Source organism: Vicugna pacos, chromosome 5, assembly GCF_048564905.1.
Source record: "Vicugna pacos chromosome 5, VicPac4, whole genome shotgun sequence".
In the NCBI taxonomy this organism is placed as follows: domain Eukaryota; kingdom Metazoa; phylum Chordata; class Mammalia; order Artiodactyla; family Camelidae; genus Vicugna; species Vicugna pacos.
This window is the reverse complement of record NC_132991.1, coordinates 67,246,619-67,267,241: the sequence shown is the minus strand read 5'-3', so window position 1 is coordinate 67,267,241 and position 20,623 is coordinate 67,246,619. Positions and strand designations below refer to the sequence as shown.

General features: G+C 42.4%; 1 protein-coding gene across 4 annotated transcripts in view; it reads left to right on the top strand.

The window, feature by feature from the left end:
• Nucleotides 1-17,183: 17,183 nt before the first annotated feature.
• The window catches only part of PARD3B (par-3 family cell polarity regulator beta), a 948,983-nt gene continuing 945,543 nt past the window's right edge, over nt 17,184-20,623 (top strand). For all 4 annotated transcript variants that reach the window (XM_072961414.1, XM_072961413.1, XM_072961408.1 and 1 more), the window contains exon 1: nt 17,184-17,432. In XM_072961414.1, coding sequence (XP_072817515.1) covers nt 17,313-17,432 — 120 coding nt within the window. In that variant the 5' untranslated portion in view covers nt 17,184-17,312. The remainder of the gene's footprint in view (nt 17,433-20,623) is intronic.

Sequence of the window (20,623 nt, the reverse complement as noted above, 5' to 3'; positions counted from 1 at the left end):
TCATGTTAACTACACACTTCCAAGATCCTCTGTTCTCTGGTCATCCTCCCCACCCCCAATCCTCTCTCCCACTCACCTTGCTAATCCTCAGATTACTGTCAAGAGAGAATTGCATAACCAGGTTGATGGACTACACCAGAAATGCATAGTTTCTGAACCACACTAAGTCCCTATTCATTCATGCTTAGCAATCTTCAGGTGATGCTAGTTAATTCACATTTTTATTCACATAGTAGCTCTTTCAAACTCAAAGCCACCTACCACCTACCCTTCCTGCTGCCATCCTGATTCTGAATAGACAACCTCACCTCTAACCTCACAGAAAAAGAGAAGCCGTCAGGCAGGCACTTCCCTAAAATCCTTCCCTTTTATATTCAGACTTATCCATCATCTTATCTGTCCTTAACTGACCATTGTTTGCTTAATCTACCCTCTACCCAACTCCTCTGAAGAATTTGCTTCCTGAATTAGCACTCCAAACTTGTGTCAACAATACTTGCTTTGCTATTGGATTCTTCACCAAGACCCACAAATATGATGTCATCTTCACCTTAAAAGCAAACACGCCCTTGCCCATGATCACTTAAGCTGCCACCCCGTCTTTCTCATTAACATTTTATGAAGCCTCACTTTCTCCTTTCACTCCTGCACTTCACTGAAACATGCAACAAATATGGATGACAGCTAAAAGCTGGTTTATGTATCTACTGCTTACCTGATACCTACTTTAAAAGACCACTACTTTTTCAGTTATACATAAACATACATATATTCACTGTCGCGTTCTTTTTCACCATGCTCTACACTGAAAATTGACACAACATTGTAAACTGACTATACCTCAATAAAATAAAATTTAAAAAAAAAACAAAAAAGACCACTACTAACTTACTTGCCAAGTTCAGTCCTCACCTTTTCGGTCCCGGTTAGAATTTGTTACTACACCTCTTCTCATTGGAATCCTCTCCTACATTAGCCTTAGAGGTGCCTCCTTCTTCATGAACTTTTTGTATTTCTCCATCCATTTGTTTACAGATTCCTTGGGGAATCCTCTCCTTCCTCCTTCTCTTTAAATGTTGATTCTCTTCCGGATCCATCTTCAGTCTTTCTTCTTTCTTATGTGTCTTCTCTTATCAGTTACAACAAATTCAGTGAATTCAATTATGCCGTGATTCCAAAATCGATATCCAGTGCCCAGATCGCCCTGAGACAATTTCTTGGTTGCCTACTAAATGTGGCCATCATTTGCCCTGCAACTCAACACATTCAAAACAGAACTCATTAATTCCCCTGTATCAAATCCTTCTCCTTTGTTTATAAAATTTCTCCCCAGAAAAGAGGAGAGGAAGAGTTTGGGTAAAACGAACAACTTAAAAGAGTCTACAGCATGAGGAATGGGAAGGGAGGAGGGGAAAGGGTTAGTAAAACTTAGAGCAACATTTATTGTCTGTTTCTTATATTTCAGGCACTGTGTTAGGTAGTTTTCATAGATAACATATTTATTTATTATCTTTAGTGATTTCACAACAACCATATGATGTGGTGATAAAGGAAAAATAACGACTCCCTAAAGATGCTCGTGTCTTAATCCCCAGAACCTATGACTACTTTACCTTCCGTGGCAAAGTGAACTTTGCAGATATGATTAAGTCAAGGATTTTGTGACAGGAAGGTTATCCCGAATTATCTGAATCAACATAATCAGGGTGTCCTTTAGGAGAGGTAGGCAGGAGGTTCAGTCAGTGAAGAGGATGTGAAGATGGAAGTAGAGGTTGAAGTGATGTAGCCGTGAGCCAAGGAATGTGGACTACCTCCAGAAGCTGCAAAGGACAAGGGAGGGGTTTTCACCTAGCATCTCCAGAAAGAATTGATTTTAAGAACCATTTCCGACTTCTGACCTTCAGGCTGTAAAATAAGAAATTTGTGTTGTTTTGAGCCAACTAAGTAATCCCATTTGCACATGAGGAAATTGAAGCCTAAGGAATTTAAATAGCTGGTCTAAGATCACATAACTAGTAAGTGGTGGAGCTGGGATTCAAGCTCAGGTATTTTGGCTAGCCACCAGGTGTGCTCAGTTGCAATGCAAGCCCAAAGAGGGCTGTCTAAACTGATCATCCAAACAGGGTGAAGATCCAGATGCAAACACCAAGAGTTAAAGAAGGAAAGATTGGAGAGCAAGGGAAATAAAAGCAGGGTGCAGGGATTCAAGAGTGGTCCTGGGCACCTAGGTGCAATCAGCACTGCTGCCCAAGACTGACTTCTGCTCACTCAGTGCCTCAGTTCTAGGAGGGCTGGCTTTGTTTACAGGATAAGCCAGGGTGCATTTTTGTTTTTCTCTCCATTTAGAGCATCCCCACCAACCGGTGTGCAAGCTAGAAACTTTGGATTCCTTTGTTCAAGAATCTTAATGAGCATTTCTTTTTGCTGGGTGATGTGCCCGGTCCTAGACATACAAAATCATACATCCTCTTGCCTCCTCGCTACTCTCTCTTTCATAATCGGCCTATCTTCCTCTGGCCTCCTGCCACATTATTGATAACTCTGCTATTGTATAGTTAATCCCCGTTCTTCTACCTGATTGCAGGAAGCAAAGTTAAATGTTAGACTGACTCTCTTTAGGAGCCCAGGGCTTGGGGACATATCTATGTACTGCTGGCCGAGTGTGTTTGGCAATATGCAGAAAGAGCCCTGAAATGCTGATGAAATGTAATAGTCAGCAATTCCACTCCCAAGACTCTCTTCTCTGAAAATGATCAGCTTGAGATATGAGGGTAGTCATTTCAATGCTGTGCATGATAGTGTAAAAATTAGAAGTCATCTAAATGTCAACATGAATGGAAGGGGTACCCAGATGTTGGTGAATCCAGAAGATGGCAATCTATGCAGCCACTAAAAAAAATAATGTTTTCACATAATGTTTGGTAATATAGGGGAATGTTCATGGTATCTTGTTAAATATAAAAAAGTAGAACCCATAACTGTACCAATAGTAGCTTAGTAGCGGTTAGCCTTGGGGAACAGATTTATGGGTTACTCTTATTTTCTTACATATATTTTTACCTATATTTTAAAATTTTTTTATGAACATATATTGCTTTTATGGTCAAGGTAAAGAGAACCAATAAATGTTACCTTAAAAAAACAGTCGAGGAGTACGTTTATGCTGAGCATTCTCTGCCTTTCTAGACTCTGCGTCATCCCTACTCTGCCCCAGGAGAAGCCAACCTCCGTGGACTGCATCACTAAGACATTCTTGCCCATGGTTTCAAGTTGAGCTTGACCAATAAGAGGCTCTGGCCAAAGACTGGCAAATAGGAGAGGAGAGAGGTTGGGCTAGCCATTCTCCCTGCTCTCCGGCGCATCGCGCATCTTTGGAAGGAAGCACATTGGGCAGCGGCTGTGCTGCTTCACCTGTGGCCGCACACGCCGCCGTGCCGCTCCTTCCCACAGCCCTGGCTCGCTCTCTCGGATCTGGTAGATGCCCTGTCCTCTTGCATCTTCAGGCCTTGTGCCTCTAGGCTTCGTGCTTGCTAGTCTCTCAACATCGTCCCTGGTGTTTCCCTTCACTCCGCCCACATCTGCATGTTGTCCCTGCATTAACTCTTTTCAGTTAAAGCTGTGAGGGCACCATCTGTCTCCTGCCAGGCCCCTGACTGGTTTGGTGTTTAAGGTGAGAACACCACAGCTGCAGGAATGCAGCGAGAGTGAAATAAGCAGATGGCTGGTGTGCAAAGAACAGAGGAAGCTGCACAACGGCAAGATCATTGTCTGGGAAAAGCAGTGGAGATCCGGGTCTGGATACAGAGTGATTTGGTTGGAGACTCTTTCAAGAAAAGTGATGGTGTTACCCAAAATTCCAAGTTCAGCTGGGGTAAACAGAACGTTGTGGAAGAAGTTGAGCTTACAGTATCCCAAATATAAACTCTGCTGCTAGATTTGCAACTTTTCGCGGGAAATTTGGAGAGAGTGGGTTGATGGCTCCAGTTCAGAGTTCATGTATAAAATTTGTGGATGTGGAGGTACATTTGTGGATGCAGCACCCATCATCTTTCTAAAAGGTGGACTCAAAGCGCAACACGGCAAAGAGCATCTCGTCACCTCTCTAGTGCTGGGTGACTTTGCTTTAGGAGTCACCCTTAGCCTGATTCTTGTTCCTGCTCAAATTCAGTGACCCCTGCTGTTCTGACCAGATATCTAACCCTTCATTTTAGCCAGGGCCGCTGTTACTTTCTGAACCAGACTCTAACATTCTCCCCTAGTTTTTGGCTTCCCTGCACCCAACTCAGGATTGGCAGCCCTTACCAACTCCTTCCTGCCACTAGGCAGGTTAGACCAGATGACAGACACGCCCCTGCAAGTAGACTTCCTCAAAAGCTGGACTTTGGCCTTAGAGCCCGAGCCCCTGGCGGAGCGATTTGAGCAATAAAAACCTTATATGTACACAGTGTACTTTTTCCAAGGACTTTTGGCTCTATCTCATTTGAGTCTGGATTTTCCCCGAGGATGAAGGTCAGGGGAAAAGAAAGGTAAAGAGGCTGGGAAGCTGCCCCACAGCCATTTTTAACTCCCTTATTGCCCCTAAACTGGCAGTTACGGAGCAGTGTTTTCTTTTGGTCATAAAGTTGTAGGAATTTCCCTTAGGTATGCAACCCCTACCCCCACCCTGTACCATTTCTCCCCGATTGCCCTGCAACAGAAGGGCAATATTGCCGGAGGTGATTTCCAGGGATTCTTTCACAAAGTAGGCACCGAAACTGGTTCTTAGCCTGTGTGTCTAGATATAAAGCTTTTTTAATGACCCCAAATAATGAAGTCTTGGGCAACCGACTCACGCCAACTGAATTCACAAAAATTGAAGCACAAATCAACAAGCAATGCTTCAAATTTTTTTTTAATCTCATGTCAATTCTCACAACAATCCTAAAAGGTACGTAGGTTCTATTGTTTATTCCCTTTAAGACAAAGAAACTAAGACACATAAAGGTTGAGTAAGTTGTCCAAGATCCCACAGGTAAGAAATGGCAGAGCCCAAATTCGGCCCCGGTAGGCAGCCCGCGTACCACACCCTTAACTGAAGCATCAGGCTTCAAGGGGCCGCTTAGACTAGACATTCACGAAGTGGTGTTTGGATCTCACATTTTCTCCCTGAGGCAAACAGATGGAAATGCAACCTACAGACAAGATTGCTTGGTGAATATTAAGTGCAAACAAATGGGAATTAGATTTTCTTAATGAAGGGTTCTTCAGCTGAGAGTGCTTGAAAGATATTCTTCCCCCACTGAGGAGAGCACCAGCCTAGAAGATGCCTGGGATCTTCTGGTGAGGGCACCTCTTTCTTGGTCAGTGGTAGGGACCGGCAGGCCGAATTCTTGGCCCTCTCCTCCTTCCCTCCCCCTGCCTCCGAGAGAGTCTTCAGTTAACACTTTCTTCTCTTGGTATGTTAATGTCATTGTCTTTGCCACGGCTTTAAACATGCTAATTACCAGGCTTTGAGGGCTGCTATTCTCTAATCTCCTGATTGGAATTTAATCCGGAAGCTCATTAGCCAGCCCTTCCGGAGCACTGATTCTTGGTTTGCATTTACTGACTCTGGCCTCATCCTTTTGAATTGATTTGCTTAGTTTAACTCTGAGTTCTGAGGTACTTTACTATCATTCTTATGTATCTTCAAAACTCCCTCCTTTCCAAAGTTGAATTTTTTTTACCTTCCTTTCTAATGCCGGCAGGAATGTTCCAAGTCAACAGTCATCACAAGTAGCTCCCATTTGGAAATGGACAAGGCATCTAGACCTTTGGTGCATGATTTTATTTTGACTGTTTTGCTCAAAGCTCCATGATATCAACTGTATAGAGTTGAAAGAAGTTTTCTTAGGGATGCTAGGGAGAAGATGAGGTGATATTAAAACTCCGGGCACTTCTGTCCTGGACAAAACGTAGGAAAAGCACTGTGACTGGTCCTCCCAAGTAATCTTGATTAAGTGGCACATTTTAAAATGGATAACATGTTGATGTGACTGGTAAAACTAAGGCACCCATGACATTGGTGAGAGAATCAAAAACACATATCAGCCACCACATGTCGGAAGTGACACAGCCTCACAGGAGAAAGATTTATTAAAATTTTTCACCGACAATGGTATGAAAATTTGCGCTAATTCCCCTGTTGGCCACAGTCTACTGATCCAATCTTCTCTCCCTACAGTGTAACCTCTAGGAGAGAACAGGTGTGATATATCTTGTTTACCACTGTCTTAGTCTGCTCAGGCTCTTAGAATACCACTGACAATGGGATGGTATGATTACGGCTTATAAACAACAGAAACTTATTTCTCATGGTTTTGGAGGCTGGAAAGTACAAGATCAAGGTGCCAGTAGAGTCTGTACCTGGTAAGAGCCCACTTCCTGATTCATAGATGACCATATTCTTGCTGTGTTTTCACACAGCAGGAGGGGTGGGGAGATCTCTGGGGTTTATTTTATAAGGGCGCTAATCCCATTCATAAGGGCTCCACCCTCATGACCTAATCACCTCCTAAAGGCTCCAAATACTATCCCATTGGGGATTAGGACTCAACATAGAAACTTGGAGAGGACCTTAGGTCTACAGTGCTCTTTGTATCCTCAAACAGAACCTGATCTATAGTAATCCCTTGAGAAATATTTACTGAACAACTGAATGGTTGTTTACTCAGTGATTACTCTGGTCTAGCTCATAAAGTTGCAAAGAATCTATTTTTGTACACATATTTAGATTATAGTCTTCATGAAATATTGTAAACCTAAGGCAGAGGTGAGAAACTGCCTGGATGAAGTTGAAAGACTAACTGAAATAGCATCTTATCCTTTAGCCAGAGAGATGGGGAGGAAACTTTTTGTCCTGATGGAACAGAATCTAAAACATATTTTTTAATTAATACAGTATGGATGTACTATGGGGTCTAATGCAAAACTCAAATAATATTTTTAGGTAGAATAGAGACAATAGAGGTGTGTTTTTCTTGCAGTGGCTGCCTTCCTGAGACGCTGGAAGTTCAGACTGAGTCTTCTATGCCTTTAGGAGCCCTGCTCAAAGATCCTCAGGTAATAGAAGTTTTAGCTATTGTATCAAGTCCAATGTGAGCCACCTTGACTGAATTATTATCAATGAAATCTCTTTGGTTTAGGCTCCATTTTCTGCTTGTCTCTCCCCTACCCACACTTTAAAAAAAAATAACGAGACATTTACAATATATTGTCTCCCTTATTTATCCATTCATTTTTATCTTTAAGTTGGTTGATCAGTCATTACCTGAGCCCTTATTTACATGTAAATCATTGTATCTGTGAATTTTTAACGAAGTTCTTTTATTACATTATGTCTTGGGTTGGGTTATCTGGAGAACACCCTATGAGATGGAGATCCATATGAAGAAACATTTTGGGGAGTGTACTCACAGTCAATTCTTGTATGGAAGTGAAGGAAGTAGGATTGTGCAGAGAAAAGAATTGCATAGTAATGCTTTTTCAACAGAGGTCTACTATAAGTGGGATGACCATTCAGAGTTGACCAGTTTTAAGGAGGGGATCTGGAACTTCTTTACACCCTGCCCTCCTCCTCTCTCCCCCACCATACATCACTCAGTGAATGTGGGTGTGTGGGCTGCACCATGAATGAGACATGATTTGGGTGAGGGAGGCTCTATGCCATTATGAGAAATTCCTGGATAGCAACTCAGCTGAGAGCCTCAGCTGGAACAATCTCAGCACCAGGAGAATGAGGGCTCAGAGTCCTAAAGAGAGGATCTATGTGATGCATCACAGCCTACACTGTTACCACAGTAGGGTTCAGTGCTCTTCCAAGGAGTTCCTCCTAATATGTTCTTTAAGAATGCATTTGCATTGCCTCTAGGTGTGTTGGCCATATTTACAACCTTCAAATACACTTAATTTGTTTGAGACTTCAGATGGAAACACCCATCTCTATTCTGGAATGCAGAAAAGTCACAGGCCTTGACTCTGTGGTTAGGCTGGATTTTCCCATCCTGATATCCATAGCAACTCCTGAAAACTAGTGTTTGACTTTCCAACTTTCTTTCTTCAGGATTTATTGAAGTATCCATGGACTGCCAGGTTATTCCCATTTATAATGCAGTTCACTCCTAGTATGTCCTGGGTTCCTTCTGACAACAATATATTTTAAAACCCTTGGGTCCATGGCTTGGCCATCATTAACTTATTGTTTATGAACTTATTTCTTATTTAGTTTATTAGTATTTGTGTTCTTTGCTACAGATAGTTGTTTGGTTTGGTTTAAAGACTGGCCTCACTCAGAATAATGTAATGACAAAATAATTTGGGTCGAGAGTGGTTGTTACCGTGATTATGCCTGGGGACTGGTACTAAGAGGTCAATGAAGGCAGATCCAATAGTGCCTTCTCCTTTCTCATGGACCACGGGGGCCTCAAGAACTGAAATGGGCTTTCATTTCTTTCACTAACAAGCAGCCAAATCTCTCTAGTCTCCAGCCTGCTTGCTAGAAAGGAGCCAGTTTGATTGGCTTTGCTGATCACCAATTACTTTCCCAGGTATAGCTCTTAATATCAGGTTATGTCATGGGTCATCGGTTGGTTTATGGATGGATGTCCTTGAATTAGGGGCTACTCCGGGTCTAATCAGTAGCTATCCTAGTCCTTCCAAGAGCCTATATTGGGAATACAGAAAAGGAATGTAGAGAAAAAGCTGATGAAGCTTGGTAGAGGTCATGGCCAACATACACTGCTCATCGTTTACACCACCATTTGGAGGTATCATGTAACAAAAGTTTATTGTCCACTTGATAAATTGATAGCTCTTTTTATTTGCTGTGAAGTTATCCCTTTTGAGTCTTGTGAGATATGTTGATAACTCCATGTATAACTTATTTAAATTCTTTTTTATATTTATATTCTGGTTATATAAAAAGAAGTTTGAAGATAATTGCAAAAAGTTGTAACTGACATGTCCTAACAAGACTGCACATGCTTAAAGGAAAAATTCTAATTCAGTCAAGTTTTCTTGATAGTATTGAAATAAAAATGACTTATTATTCATGTAGACATGTGGTAAAGTATTAATGGATTTCTCAAATAATTTTTTGCTTATCACAAATTTAAAGTTGGATACTCTTCAAAGCTTCCATCGTGAATCCATGGATTAGTGTCTAAAATTATATCATATAAAGTAAATGAAATATTATCAGATAGCATTGTAGTTAGACATTTTCAGCATTCAAAATTAACAGGATTTTTGGATTTGCTGCTTATAGTCCTGTGTAATCAAAGCTAAACAAAACTATTAATTTGGGTTTGATGACTGAGCAAGAGTAGGAATTTTTTTATTTCTTAAATGATGGAAATTAATAGTTACTCCAGCGATCAGGGAAAAGCTTTTACGTTTTACTGTTAAAATGTCGAAGCACTTTCTCTCGAGAAAAGCGTGACTTGAGCCTAGGCTAGGAAAAACGTATGTTCATAAACATACCAAATTGAATTGAAAATATTATTAGCACCTTTCCTAAATCAAAAATATTTGTGAGGCTTAAAAGCTTTGTTTGTGAATTACTGTAGAAGCCTGCCAGGAAAGACCTTCTGGGCCAGTTGTTACTTTTGCTCCCAGTTATTTCCCTGCCCTTCTCCTTGTAAATGGCTTCCAGCTAGTTTAGCAAATGTGAGACACTGGTGGGAGTGTGGAGTGCAGGAGAAAGGAATCCCAGGGTCTGGGCGTCTCTGTCTCTCTGTCTCTGTCTCTGTCTCTCCTCTGGCTGTGTTTTCTTGACACGACCCCTTACAGTTCCAGATCTCCTCTGAACAGCCCCTCTCTCTGTGCCCCCAGCTTCTGCCAGGCAGTCAGTCCCTGCTGTGGTTTCAGCTCCTGCAGAGCAGCCCAGCTTCTGGGTTCTGCTAACACTAACCTCTTCCCTGCATCCAGCCAATCCTAGAGAAAGAAGCAGCTTCCTGCTGTGGCAAATCTCTAGTTTGCTTTGCATTTCCTGTTTGTGTTTCAGCTCCTCCCATTAGCAGCGTAATTAACTGCTTGTATTGGATTCCCTCTGTTTGAGATAAGGGATGAGTCATGTGGCACCCCTCCCCCCTGCTTCCCCAGCACGGGATTAGTAGTAGGGCCGGACTGTAAGCAATTATATAGTTCACTACTTCGGATAAACACAAGTACAGTTTGGGATATTCTACAATTATGTACATACATGATGTTTCACTTAAATATTGTTTTATGCAATTTACTCCAGCAATCATCTTTTGGATTCTCCCCCAGCTTTCAGTTACTTTCTACTGTAATTTTTTATACATGAGATGTCAGAGTAATAACAATCAAATGCTGTTTTATGAACATTACTCCTTTGCTCTAGCACCTAGAGGCTATTTCTTTGATGAAACAGATCCAGATGCCTTAGTCTAGGTTTTGTAGCTCTTCCCCAATTATTTCCCTCAGTCACTTCCTTCTTCTCATATCTTTATAAAGGTTGTAACCTTATATCCTATGTTGTGCTCCCATGAAGCCTATCTGTTCCAGTCAAACTATCTTGCCTTCCATTCTTAACATTCAATTTCCTGTCCTCTACCATTGAGTCTTCTCTAGGGCAGCAGCGTCCATTCTTATCACATCTTTGACATTGATAATAAGTTATATATAGAATAAAAATAATAACTGACACACACGTGTCACTTCCCTGGGTCTCTCTTGTCTTAAATATTGGCGTTCTCCTGGATTCTAGTCTAAGCCCTGTTGTCTTTTCCTTCTAAACTTTTTTTAGATGATCTCCTCCATTCTGATGAGTTCACCTCCAAATCTCTGGCCCCTATATCTAAATATCAAGTCCCCAGACTCTCTCCTGAGCGTCAAACCTTATATTTCCAGATAACTAAACACTTGTACCTGGCTCCCTTGCAGGCACATCAAACTCAAATGTCCCAAACTGAACTCACTCTTCTTTCCCCACCATGCCCAGTCCTCCTGCAGCCTTTTTAGGATTCTCTCGCTTTAATTAATCATGTCACCTCTTAGCTAGAAACCTGAGACTTTCCCGACTCCTCCTCCAAAGCTTGCCATCTTTGATCTGTCACACATCCTGATAGATCTCACCCATCTACCCTTCCTCATCATCTATGTCACCTGAGTCACTGTTGGAGACAATGTCTTCCACCTTATTCCCTGCCTCCCTCTCCTCACTTGTTAATGCTCCAACCAAACATTCTTCCCTTTAATTCCCATAACACACCAATCAGTCTTGTCTCAGGACTATTTGCATTTGCTGTCCCTTTTTCTTGGGATTCTTTGCAAAGTCCTTTTTCCTCTTGTTTATCCAATCTAAACAGATTCTCTCTGACTCCACTGTTCCTTATCACACAGCCTGTTGTTTATACCCTTCCTTACACCTTATCAAAATCTGCAAATATTTCGTTCACTTGGTTAGTCATTTATCATCTGTCTTCCTCACTAGAGTCTAAGCTTTGTGACCACTTTGTGTTCAGCAGATTACAGGTGTTGAGTAAATATTGCTGAATAAAGAAATGAATGATGGAATGAATGAACTAAGTAGGGGCTTTTATCTGTCTCCTAAGTCCCCTGTATTCTTCCAGGCACAAGTCTGATCATGTCACTGTCCTGCTTAATATCCTCTCATGCCTGTCTATTTTCTGTAATAGTCATCCCAACACCCAGCAACTCTTTCTGAGATTCATCATGGTGGCAAGAATAAGGGTTCAGAATCTTAAGTTTAAATTTGAAACTGCAGGAACAGATAAAAGAATGAGCTCCTTATGATCACCTTCTGGCCCAAAGAAAGCCCAAAGCCTTGAGCTAACGTTGGTCATATCTATTGTCTTACATTTCACTACCAGGCAGACAGGAAGGAAAAAAAAGCCCTGGACTGTGAACTAGAGGGTCTGGGTGCGGAATGTGGCTGGTCATCTGGCCTTTCTAGTCCTTAGTTTCCTCATCTATAAAATGAGGAGATTGTACCAATAACCTCCAAGGCCCCTGTCAGCTCTGCAGTTCTATGATTCTCATAGACTGTTCTGTCCCAGGATTAGTTTTTGGAGGATCAAATTAAAAAAGAACATGTAAATTGTGAAATAGAACACAAATCATATTATTTTTCCTGTGAGTGTGACACCCTCATTACAAAGCAAGTAGTACTTGGACTTCAGGAATTGTTAATGACAATGATGGTGTGTAGCTTCCAAGTATTATTTATTACTTTTTAGAAGTAGTTTCAAGCCCTATGAAAATAAGTGATGTGCAGAAATGCCAATAAATAGAATACAAGTTGGAGGAGGGCAATACATTTTGCCTTCTATGTGCTGGGTGCTTTATGTATGTTAAGCCTTAAAATAGTATTATCATTACATTTCATAAAGGAACACAGTGAAGCTTGGCTACGGTGGCATAGATGGTAAGTGACGGAGTACTTTGACACATGGCTCTATCTAGCTCCGGTCTGCTGGTTCTGCCTGCCATCTTTTTATACACTGAAGCATCTGGTGCCAAATTTCAGCTCTTTCTCTACCTCCTGTCAATTACCTACCTCCTGAGGAACACCAGCTTACTTCTCAAAGTAAAGTCCAGGGATACAAATGAAGGGCAGACGGAGGCCTTAGGAAAAGTGTGTAGAATTGAAAACAGAAGTCTTGATTACAACTTCACCTGCATTCAGGGTCTAGCCTTGGGTAACTGAGCTTGTTTGAGAGCACCCCTGACCACTGCCTATGGCCTCCTTCTTAATTCTGTCACAGAAACCTAGTGGTGGGAGGACCTGGTGCTACTCTGAGTAGGACCTAGTCCTAGTGATCAGCACTCATGGGCCCTAATACACTTCAGACCAGGAGATCACACAATGAGGAAAAACATCTAATGATCAACTTTTAATGAAACATCTTTGGAACAGTTTCCTTGCTTTGTGTTAGTTTATTTTATTTTATTTTTTATTTATTTATTTTTTAAAATTTTTGTGGGGGAGGTAATTAGGTTCATTTATTTATTTATTTTTAGTGGAGGTACTGGGCATTGAACACATGCCCTTGTGCATGCTAAGCAGGCACTCTACCACTGAGCTATAACCACCCCATTTACTTTGTTTTTTAAAGAGGCACTCATTTCATGATTCAGGTCATTTTCAAAAAAACACAAATTAAAGTAGGATATTAATATTGATAGAGTATAATTTAGTAGGACGGGTGGTCCAGGTGAATCATTGTGGAGACTGATGAGTCTTACTTACAGAATAGGCATAAATAAGAACCTTTCAAAAAGCTGATAGCCCACAATACTCCCTTCAGGGTGTAAAGTATTTATGTTTTAAGGAAACCTATAGAAACACTCAACAAATGAATGCCGTAAGGTATTTGGAGACAAACACCTCTTAAGAAAAACTCATTCTTGCCAAGTTAAAAAAAAACCAAACAAACCCAAACACTTTGCTTTTAAATATGGAAGGAAAGAATGAAAAATCATACCCGTTTTTCTCTTTTTTTCTCTTATGCTATCACTCTGGCACCTGCCTTCATAAGGAAGCTAAGAACATAATCTATTATATAATTGCTCTAAGAGTCTTAGAAAAAAGACTATCTTCAATTAATTTTTGTGATAAATAGTGCTTATTATAAATAATTCCTTGAAAGATAAAAATATTTTTTTAAGAGTACAAACAGCAGAATGGATGACAGGTCAACTATATATTAAAAATTATTCTTTCTTCAATATACACCCAATGGTACCTGTCATTTTAGTTATACATTCCATAACGCAGAGCAGTTTAATAATACTGGCCAATATTATTGTTCTCTGCATAACACATTTTCACTAGCTACCCCAAAGCGGGCTAAGCTGTTGGACAACAAATGAGAAAATATCACACCACAGACAATATTTACCCATCCAACCAGCAAAACAAGAAAATGGAGCCCAGGCCTAGAATCCTCTGGTGTTACTCAATCAAGGCAAATTACTTATTGTCTTCTGCCCAGGAGGTCCCACAGGGCATGAAATACTGATTTAGGAATTTGCGGGGCATGATTATGTGTTGTAACTATGTTCTTTTATGTCACTTCTTAATATATGATAAACTGTTTCTATACATGCTGTGATAAGGTTGAATAACAGATTAAATCTATTTAATAAACATGAAGGGTAAATGATAAACTCTTTATAAGTGCTAACTTGGGTCATTAAGGTTCACTCCCCGGTGTTCAGGATTGCCCAATTCTTTGTTCATATGTGTGCCTTGCTGTCTAGCTTGTCTGTTCCTTCATCTTACAACCTCACAGCCTCAGCTGCCTCCGCAAGACTTGATTCCGGTCTTTCTGGGAGTGGGATTTGGAGAGACTGCGTGTTCTTCATGGTTCACTTGGGGCTTCTCAAAGCCAGGAGTTGGGTCAGGGCTCTAAGAATTGGAAAGGGGCTAAAGCTGGTCTAAGAGGATGCTTGTGATGTGAAGAAGAGCAGGAGCTATTCATTATCTGAGCAGAAGAGGAGGAGTCTGGAGCAAGTGTGGGGGGAAAAAAGCCATGAAACATAAGGAATAGTAATATGCAAGGTTATTTCACCAGCTAAAAATCTTTGCTCTGTACCATTCTCCATGTCTATATAATACTCAATACTAAAAGAAGGCCACCTATTAACGCAGTGTGTTAGTATTTACTTGTCTGTTTGCTTTTCTCGTTTGGTACTGCCCACGTACCCGTGTAAGATCAGCACAGCCGTTATTATGAGACCCTGCAGTCAGACTCCCTGGGTTCTAATCCAGCCTCTGCTAGTTCCAGGGAATGTGATCTTAACCTCCTTTGGCTTCAGTTCTCGTCTCCAAAAGGAAGATAACAAAAGTATCTCTCTTGTAATATTATTGCAAAGTAAAATAAGATGTAGATACATAATGCATGCTTACGTATGTATGTATATATGTACATATGTAGTATCTATCTATCTATCTATCTATCTATCTATCTATCTATCTATCTATCTATCTTCACCTAGCATAGTGCCTGGCATTGATCTAAATCAATAACGTTCAGTAGAATGATCACATTCACTGTTGTTTTGTAGTTTCTATTTAACTTCTCTCATCTATAAGCCCTGCATCCCTTACCATCTATAAGACTTTGGAGGGTTAGAAAGCAATCTTACATTTTGTGATGACTAATTGTTTCTTTGTTATCCCATCTGTTCATCCTTCTCTTATTCTCAGTCCATATGATTTAGTGGCAGGTGAACCACATCTGGCCAATCAGGGTATGTGACATAGCTTGGATATGCAAGTCTTCACCAGAAAAAGGCTCACTGATGTCTGAGATGGCTGACTTGAAGGCTGTGTAAACCTGAAACAGTGGGGGTGGCCATCTTTGCCTCCTTTGGGGAGAACCTGTCTGAGAATGGAGACACACTGACCAACCCAGAGCCAATAGATGGAGAGAGATGGCCCCTGAAGGCATTGTTTGAGTTTCTGATTCAATCTTGCCTCAAAGCAGTGCTCTTTGGCTCTTCTGATTTTAATAGGAAATAGATCCTATCTTTAGGTTATTTAAATTTGTTTGTATTGGACTTGCAACCAAATTAGTACTAGTCTACATCCTCTTCATATCAACTTGCATGAGCCTCTTTGATGCCACTGACCTTATATGAGGCCTTGTACATAGAAAACACAATATATTTGTGGCATATATGAATAAATTAAAAAAAATTTAAAACTCTCAAAATCCATGAACTCATTAATTTAATATCCTGTGCTTTATCAAACTGTCCTAGGCAATTCAAATTCAATTTAAGTACATCTTGATGTAGGAACAAATTCCTTTTTTAAAGAAAGGAATGATGTAGCCTTGAGGAACTTGTTGGATGAACTGGATTGTGAAGAAAACTGTGTGAGGAGACCAGAGATTCAGCGTTGAAAGAATTGAATTCCTTTTAGCATAACTAACTCCGTGGTCAGCTCATTCCCTTAACATCCAGGAGCACCTTTCTTCATGATAAAATGAGAAGAACAATGCTTGCCTTACAGGGTTGTTTTTAGGCTCAAAGGAGCTCACTGATGTGTGAGCTAAGAATGGTAAAGATGTTAATGTTGAATTTTTTCCCCCAAATACGCCGATATCAATTGGTGACGGATACATACCTGCCACAACATGAGCCTAAATGTGTTGAAAAAAATTTTTTTTCCCTAGTCAAATGTACAACAGGAAGCAAGTTTCAGAAGTATTTATGTGAACATGCACAATCATATGTGGGTCTGGGATGTGACCTTTGGGAGAATAGTGAATGCTCTCGCCTGTAAAAGAAACGGTTCCACTGACGCCTTGTCTCCAAGAATCCCTTCAGTTTTGCCAACTCCGGGCTTCAGAAGGCAAATGCGATGCTGTGTTAAGTTCCTAACAGGTCCTCTGGCCATCCCTGCAGCTCAGTACCTGTGAGCCTTCACGCCTCAGGGTGTTTTTGATGGGCGTGGCGAGAAGCACCTGCTCCCGGGTTCTCCTCGAATCTTGCTCCAATCTCCTGGTTTTAAGGGTGTAGCTCTGCAGTCGCCCAGCTAGTCCCTCGAGTGTGCTGTATGAGATCCGGTTTCAATCCCCCCGTGGGTAGCTCTGAGGTCCCGTTACAATTCCCTAGAGCCCGGTGTGTGTGCAGGAGGGACAGAGCCAGGGAGAGACCGAGTGAGGGGACGAGTCTCCGGGCTCCGGTTACCGCCCCGCACAGCCCCCGCCCCGCGCCGCCGAGTGTGCGGCGCGACCCGGAGCGCCGCGGCCCCTTTAAGAGCCGGGCCCAGGCCGGCCCGCGGGCCGCGGGAGCCCAGAGCGCGGCGCGCCGCGGAGGAGTTGGGATCCGGCGCAAAAGTTTCCTCCCAACTCCGGCCCCGCGCGCCGCCGCCGCCGCCCACTCCAGCCCGGGGCCTGGGGTCGGCCCCACAGTCGCGGCGGCCAGGGCCAAGGCCGGGCCTGGCCGGCAGTTTCGCTTTGGCGGGCGCGGAGCAGCCGCCTGGGCCGGGCCCGAGCGGGAGCAGGAGCAGGACCTGGAGGAGCAGCCCGGCCGCCGGACCGCCGCGTCCCCGGCCCCCGCCACCTGGGAGGTAGCCCTCCTCGCTGTCGCCCCCTCTCCGATTCCCGGCCGCCGGCGGCCGCCTGCCCGGGGAGAAGGGGCGCTGCTGCGAGTTCCCGGCCCGCAGGGGCGCCGCGGGGGAGAGGCGCCGCGGGTCTCCGTGCCCGCCCGCGCCGGGTGTCCCCCGGGAGTGGGGGCTGCGCCCGCCGGCCCAGACACCTGTTCGGCCGGGCCCGGCGTGGTCGCCGGGGGCCAGGATGAAAGTGACCGTGTGCTTCGGCAGGACCGGTATCGTGGTGCCCTGCAAGGAGGGCCAGCTGCGCGTCCGGGAGCTCACCCAGCAGGCGCTGCAGCGGTACCTGAAGACCCGAGAGAAGGTGGGCGCGGCGCGGGGGGCGCGCGGGCGGGGCGGGAGGAGGGGGCGCGGCTGCGGGCGGGCTGCCCGGGAGCGCTCCGTGGCCACAGCACCTGCCAGTGCCCCGAGGACAGGGTGGGACGCTCAGGGGACGCAGAGCACCCTGGCGACTTGATTTGCCACTACCTGTGGCCACAACTTTTGTGTGTTGCTAATATACGTGACCTGGGTGTGTTTGGGCGTTCGCGAGTCTTTCTTCAACAAGGGTTGTGGGAGGAACCACAGCATTGGAACCACAGCATCAGTATCACTTGGGGGCTCCTTAGAAATGCACCATTTGTGTCCCAGTCCGAGCCCAAGGCCTCAGAATCTGCTTTTCAACAAGCTCCCTGGTGATTGGTATGACCCCTGAAGTTTGAGAAGTCCTGCTTTAGGCGTTGTTTGAGGGAGCAGATCTTAAGGGAACGCCTGAAGGTGCTGCTCACCGCAGGTGTGATTTTTTGACCTGCTGAGGCCAGCCCAGCTTCTACTCCTCTGGTTAGAAAGTTGATTGGTACAAGTCACAGATACTCAGGAGTTATAACTGATGGGGTCCTTGGAATTTCAGCCTGTGAGCCATCCTCCCTCAATGACTGGGGCAGGAGATCAGGTAGAAAGATGCTGTTTGCTTACACCAGTCGGTCTACACTTTGCTGTTTTTACTTTAATCCCACACATGCTGTGAACATTTACTACACGTGTGGGCTGGGTCAGGTCCAGAGCGACTACTGAAATGATGACAAAGATTGTCTCCAGCTCCATCCCTGAAGTCAAGGACCAGTGAAAATTAAGTGGAGCTCTGAAAGAGTGTCTGTAAGTGAGCAAGGCATGTTCAGAAGCCCTAGCTGGACTCTGGAACTCATGTAAGGTGTGTGGGTAACGTGCTGGGTCTTTGTGTCCTCTTCAGGGGAACCTTTAAATGAAGGTTTAGAAGAGCATCTTTGTATTTTTCGCATCCTCAAATGGGACATCTTGTTCGCCCAGATCCTCCTCGTAAAGTCGTAAACTCTTGCTTTAGAGGCCAATGGTTCTCTTAGCATTTGTTCTCAAGCTGTGAGAACTGTGGAAGTAGTGTGTTGGCCAATTTAGTGATGGAAAGATGTAATTTCTTTTAATGTCTTACAGGTTATCCAAAAAGTAATTTGCTTCTTCTAAATATATAATTGATGCATTTAGGAAAACCTCTGCATCTTCTGGGCCTCCACTGAGAATTGTTATACTATACAGGAAAAATTCTACACTGGGTAAAATACATGTATATGTTGCTTTGAACACTCAAGAGTTGGAGGAGAGCATAGTGAACGGTCTGTTAATATATTAAATATAATCGCCAAAGCTGGACCCTTTACTAATGAAATTGAGGCAGAAAGGGAAGATAATCAAAGTGGCCTAGAAAACTATAGGAGTATCTACACAACGTTTTGTTTAGTTTTTTTCCCCCATTTTTGCAACACCGTGTACTGTTTATTTTGTGTAATTCAGTTAAAAACAAATTTACACAAGTAACCAGTTGTCCTTTAAGTCATATTTCACTAACTTCCGAAAGTAAGCCAAGATTAAAAGTAACAACATTATTCAAATTATTAAAGTATATCTCATTGAAGGATTGTTTTACTGAGATAGTAAACTTATTCTTAAATTTTTAAAATAATTATTAAAAATAATTTATCTCTAAAACCTTGTATATTTAGCAGTTTAGTACCTGGAGCTGTCCAAGTAATTGAAGTAAGCTATACACTTAGAAATAACATTCAGGGAACTAACTATACGATAGTTAATGCATTGTAATTTGATCTTAAAAGGTGTTAAAAAGCTATTGATATTCTGGACTGAAAGCATAATTTATAATATCACAGATCCCATAATGTAATTGTATTGATCAGTTTACTATTATTACCAGACATTACATTTTTCTGTGTTTACATTTATATATTAGTGAGTGTGACATTTAAAGGTCACCTGCAACTTATAAGTACCCCCTCCTTTCTTTGGCTTTTAAAATCTCAATTTAATAAGTGGCAAGTGATATTTTTCCCCTCCCAAAATATTTCTCTCTCATAGTTTTATTTTAAATAGCACTGTAATCATAACAAGGCTTAACTAATATTAAATGATATGCCTAATGGAACTAAAATGTCAAGAAATATTCTGATAAATTCCATGCATTTATCCATTGAATTTCGAAAATAATGGGAAAAAACCAGAAATGTCAAAATTCAATTTGAAAAACAATTTGTTATAAATGTACTTCCTTTAAATCAGTGAAAGACTTGTTTCCCCAAACAGCAAGGTTTTAAGTCCTTATTCAGTAGTAATAACACGACCACCAACATGAATTGTGCTTACTCAGTGCAGGCACTGTTGTAGGAGTGTTACATATGTATTAAATGACTAACTCCATGAGGTGGGTACTAATATCTTCATTTTACAGATGTGGGAAAAAGAAACACGAAAATGTGACTAGTACATGGTAGAATTCGGATTTGAACCCAGGAACTGTGTCTCCAGATCCTTACTCTCCATCATCAACTAGCAACCTAGTAGGTCCTTATGCATTAGAATTTGTCCATCTTATTTTTTTTTTACAGTTTGTGTTAAAAAGAAAGCTCCATCTACAAACTGCTACAATAGCCTATCAACCTGAAGACAGCAGTCTGGTTAATCTTGCACAGGGATGGGAACATCCACAAATTCCTCTTGATTTTATCTTTCATGGTATAGGGAGAAGTCGAATTGCAGTGACAAATTTTGCAGTTTTTGCAAATCAAGTACGAAATATCTTCTTCAGCCTACTTACAAACTGAAAAATTAGGCAAGATCTCTGAGCTATCCAGGTAGAGACAGAGATAAACAAATTTAGTGGGAACATGAATGAAAATAAGCCTGACTCTTTCAGGGCCCTGAATAATTTAGATGGGAGAAAGGCCAGTTTCAAGATTGAATCTGGTGTTTCTACAGTTTGAAGGCTAAGTGAAGCCCAAGGAGGCCATTCTAGATTTTGGGGGCAGCAGCAGAGAAGGAGCCACCTCCAAGTGGGAAGAAACAGAGAAAACTGGTATTTGTGGAATGTGGGGAACCAGCTGAATCAGCATCAGATAAGGCCAGAAGTAGGTAAGATGCTGAAGAAATGGAAGGAGCTTTGGGGAAGGGAGCTTTTAATCATGTCCTGAAACC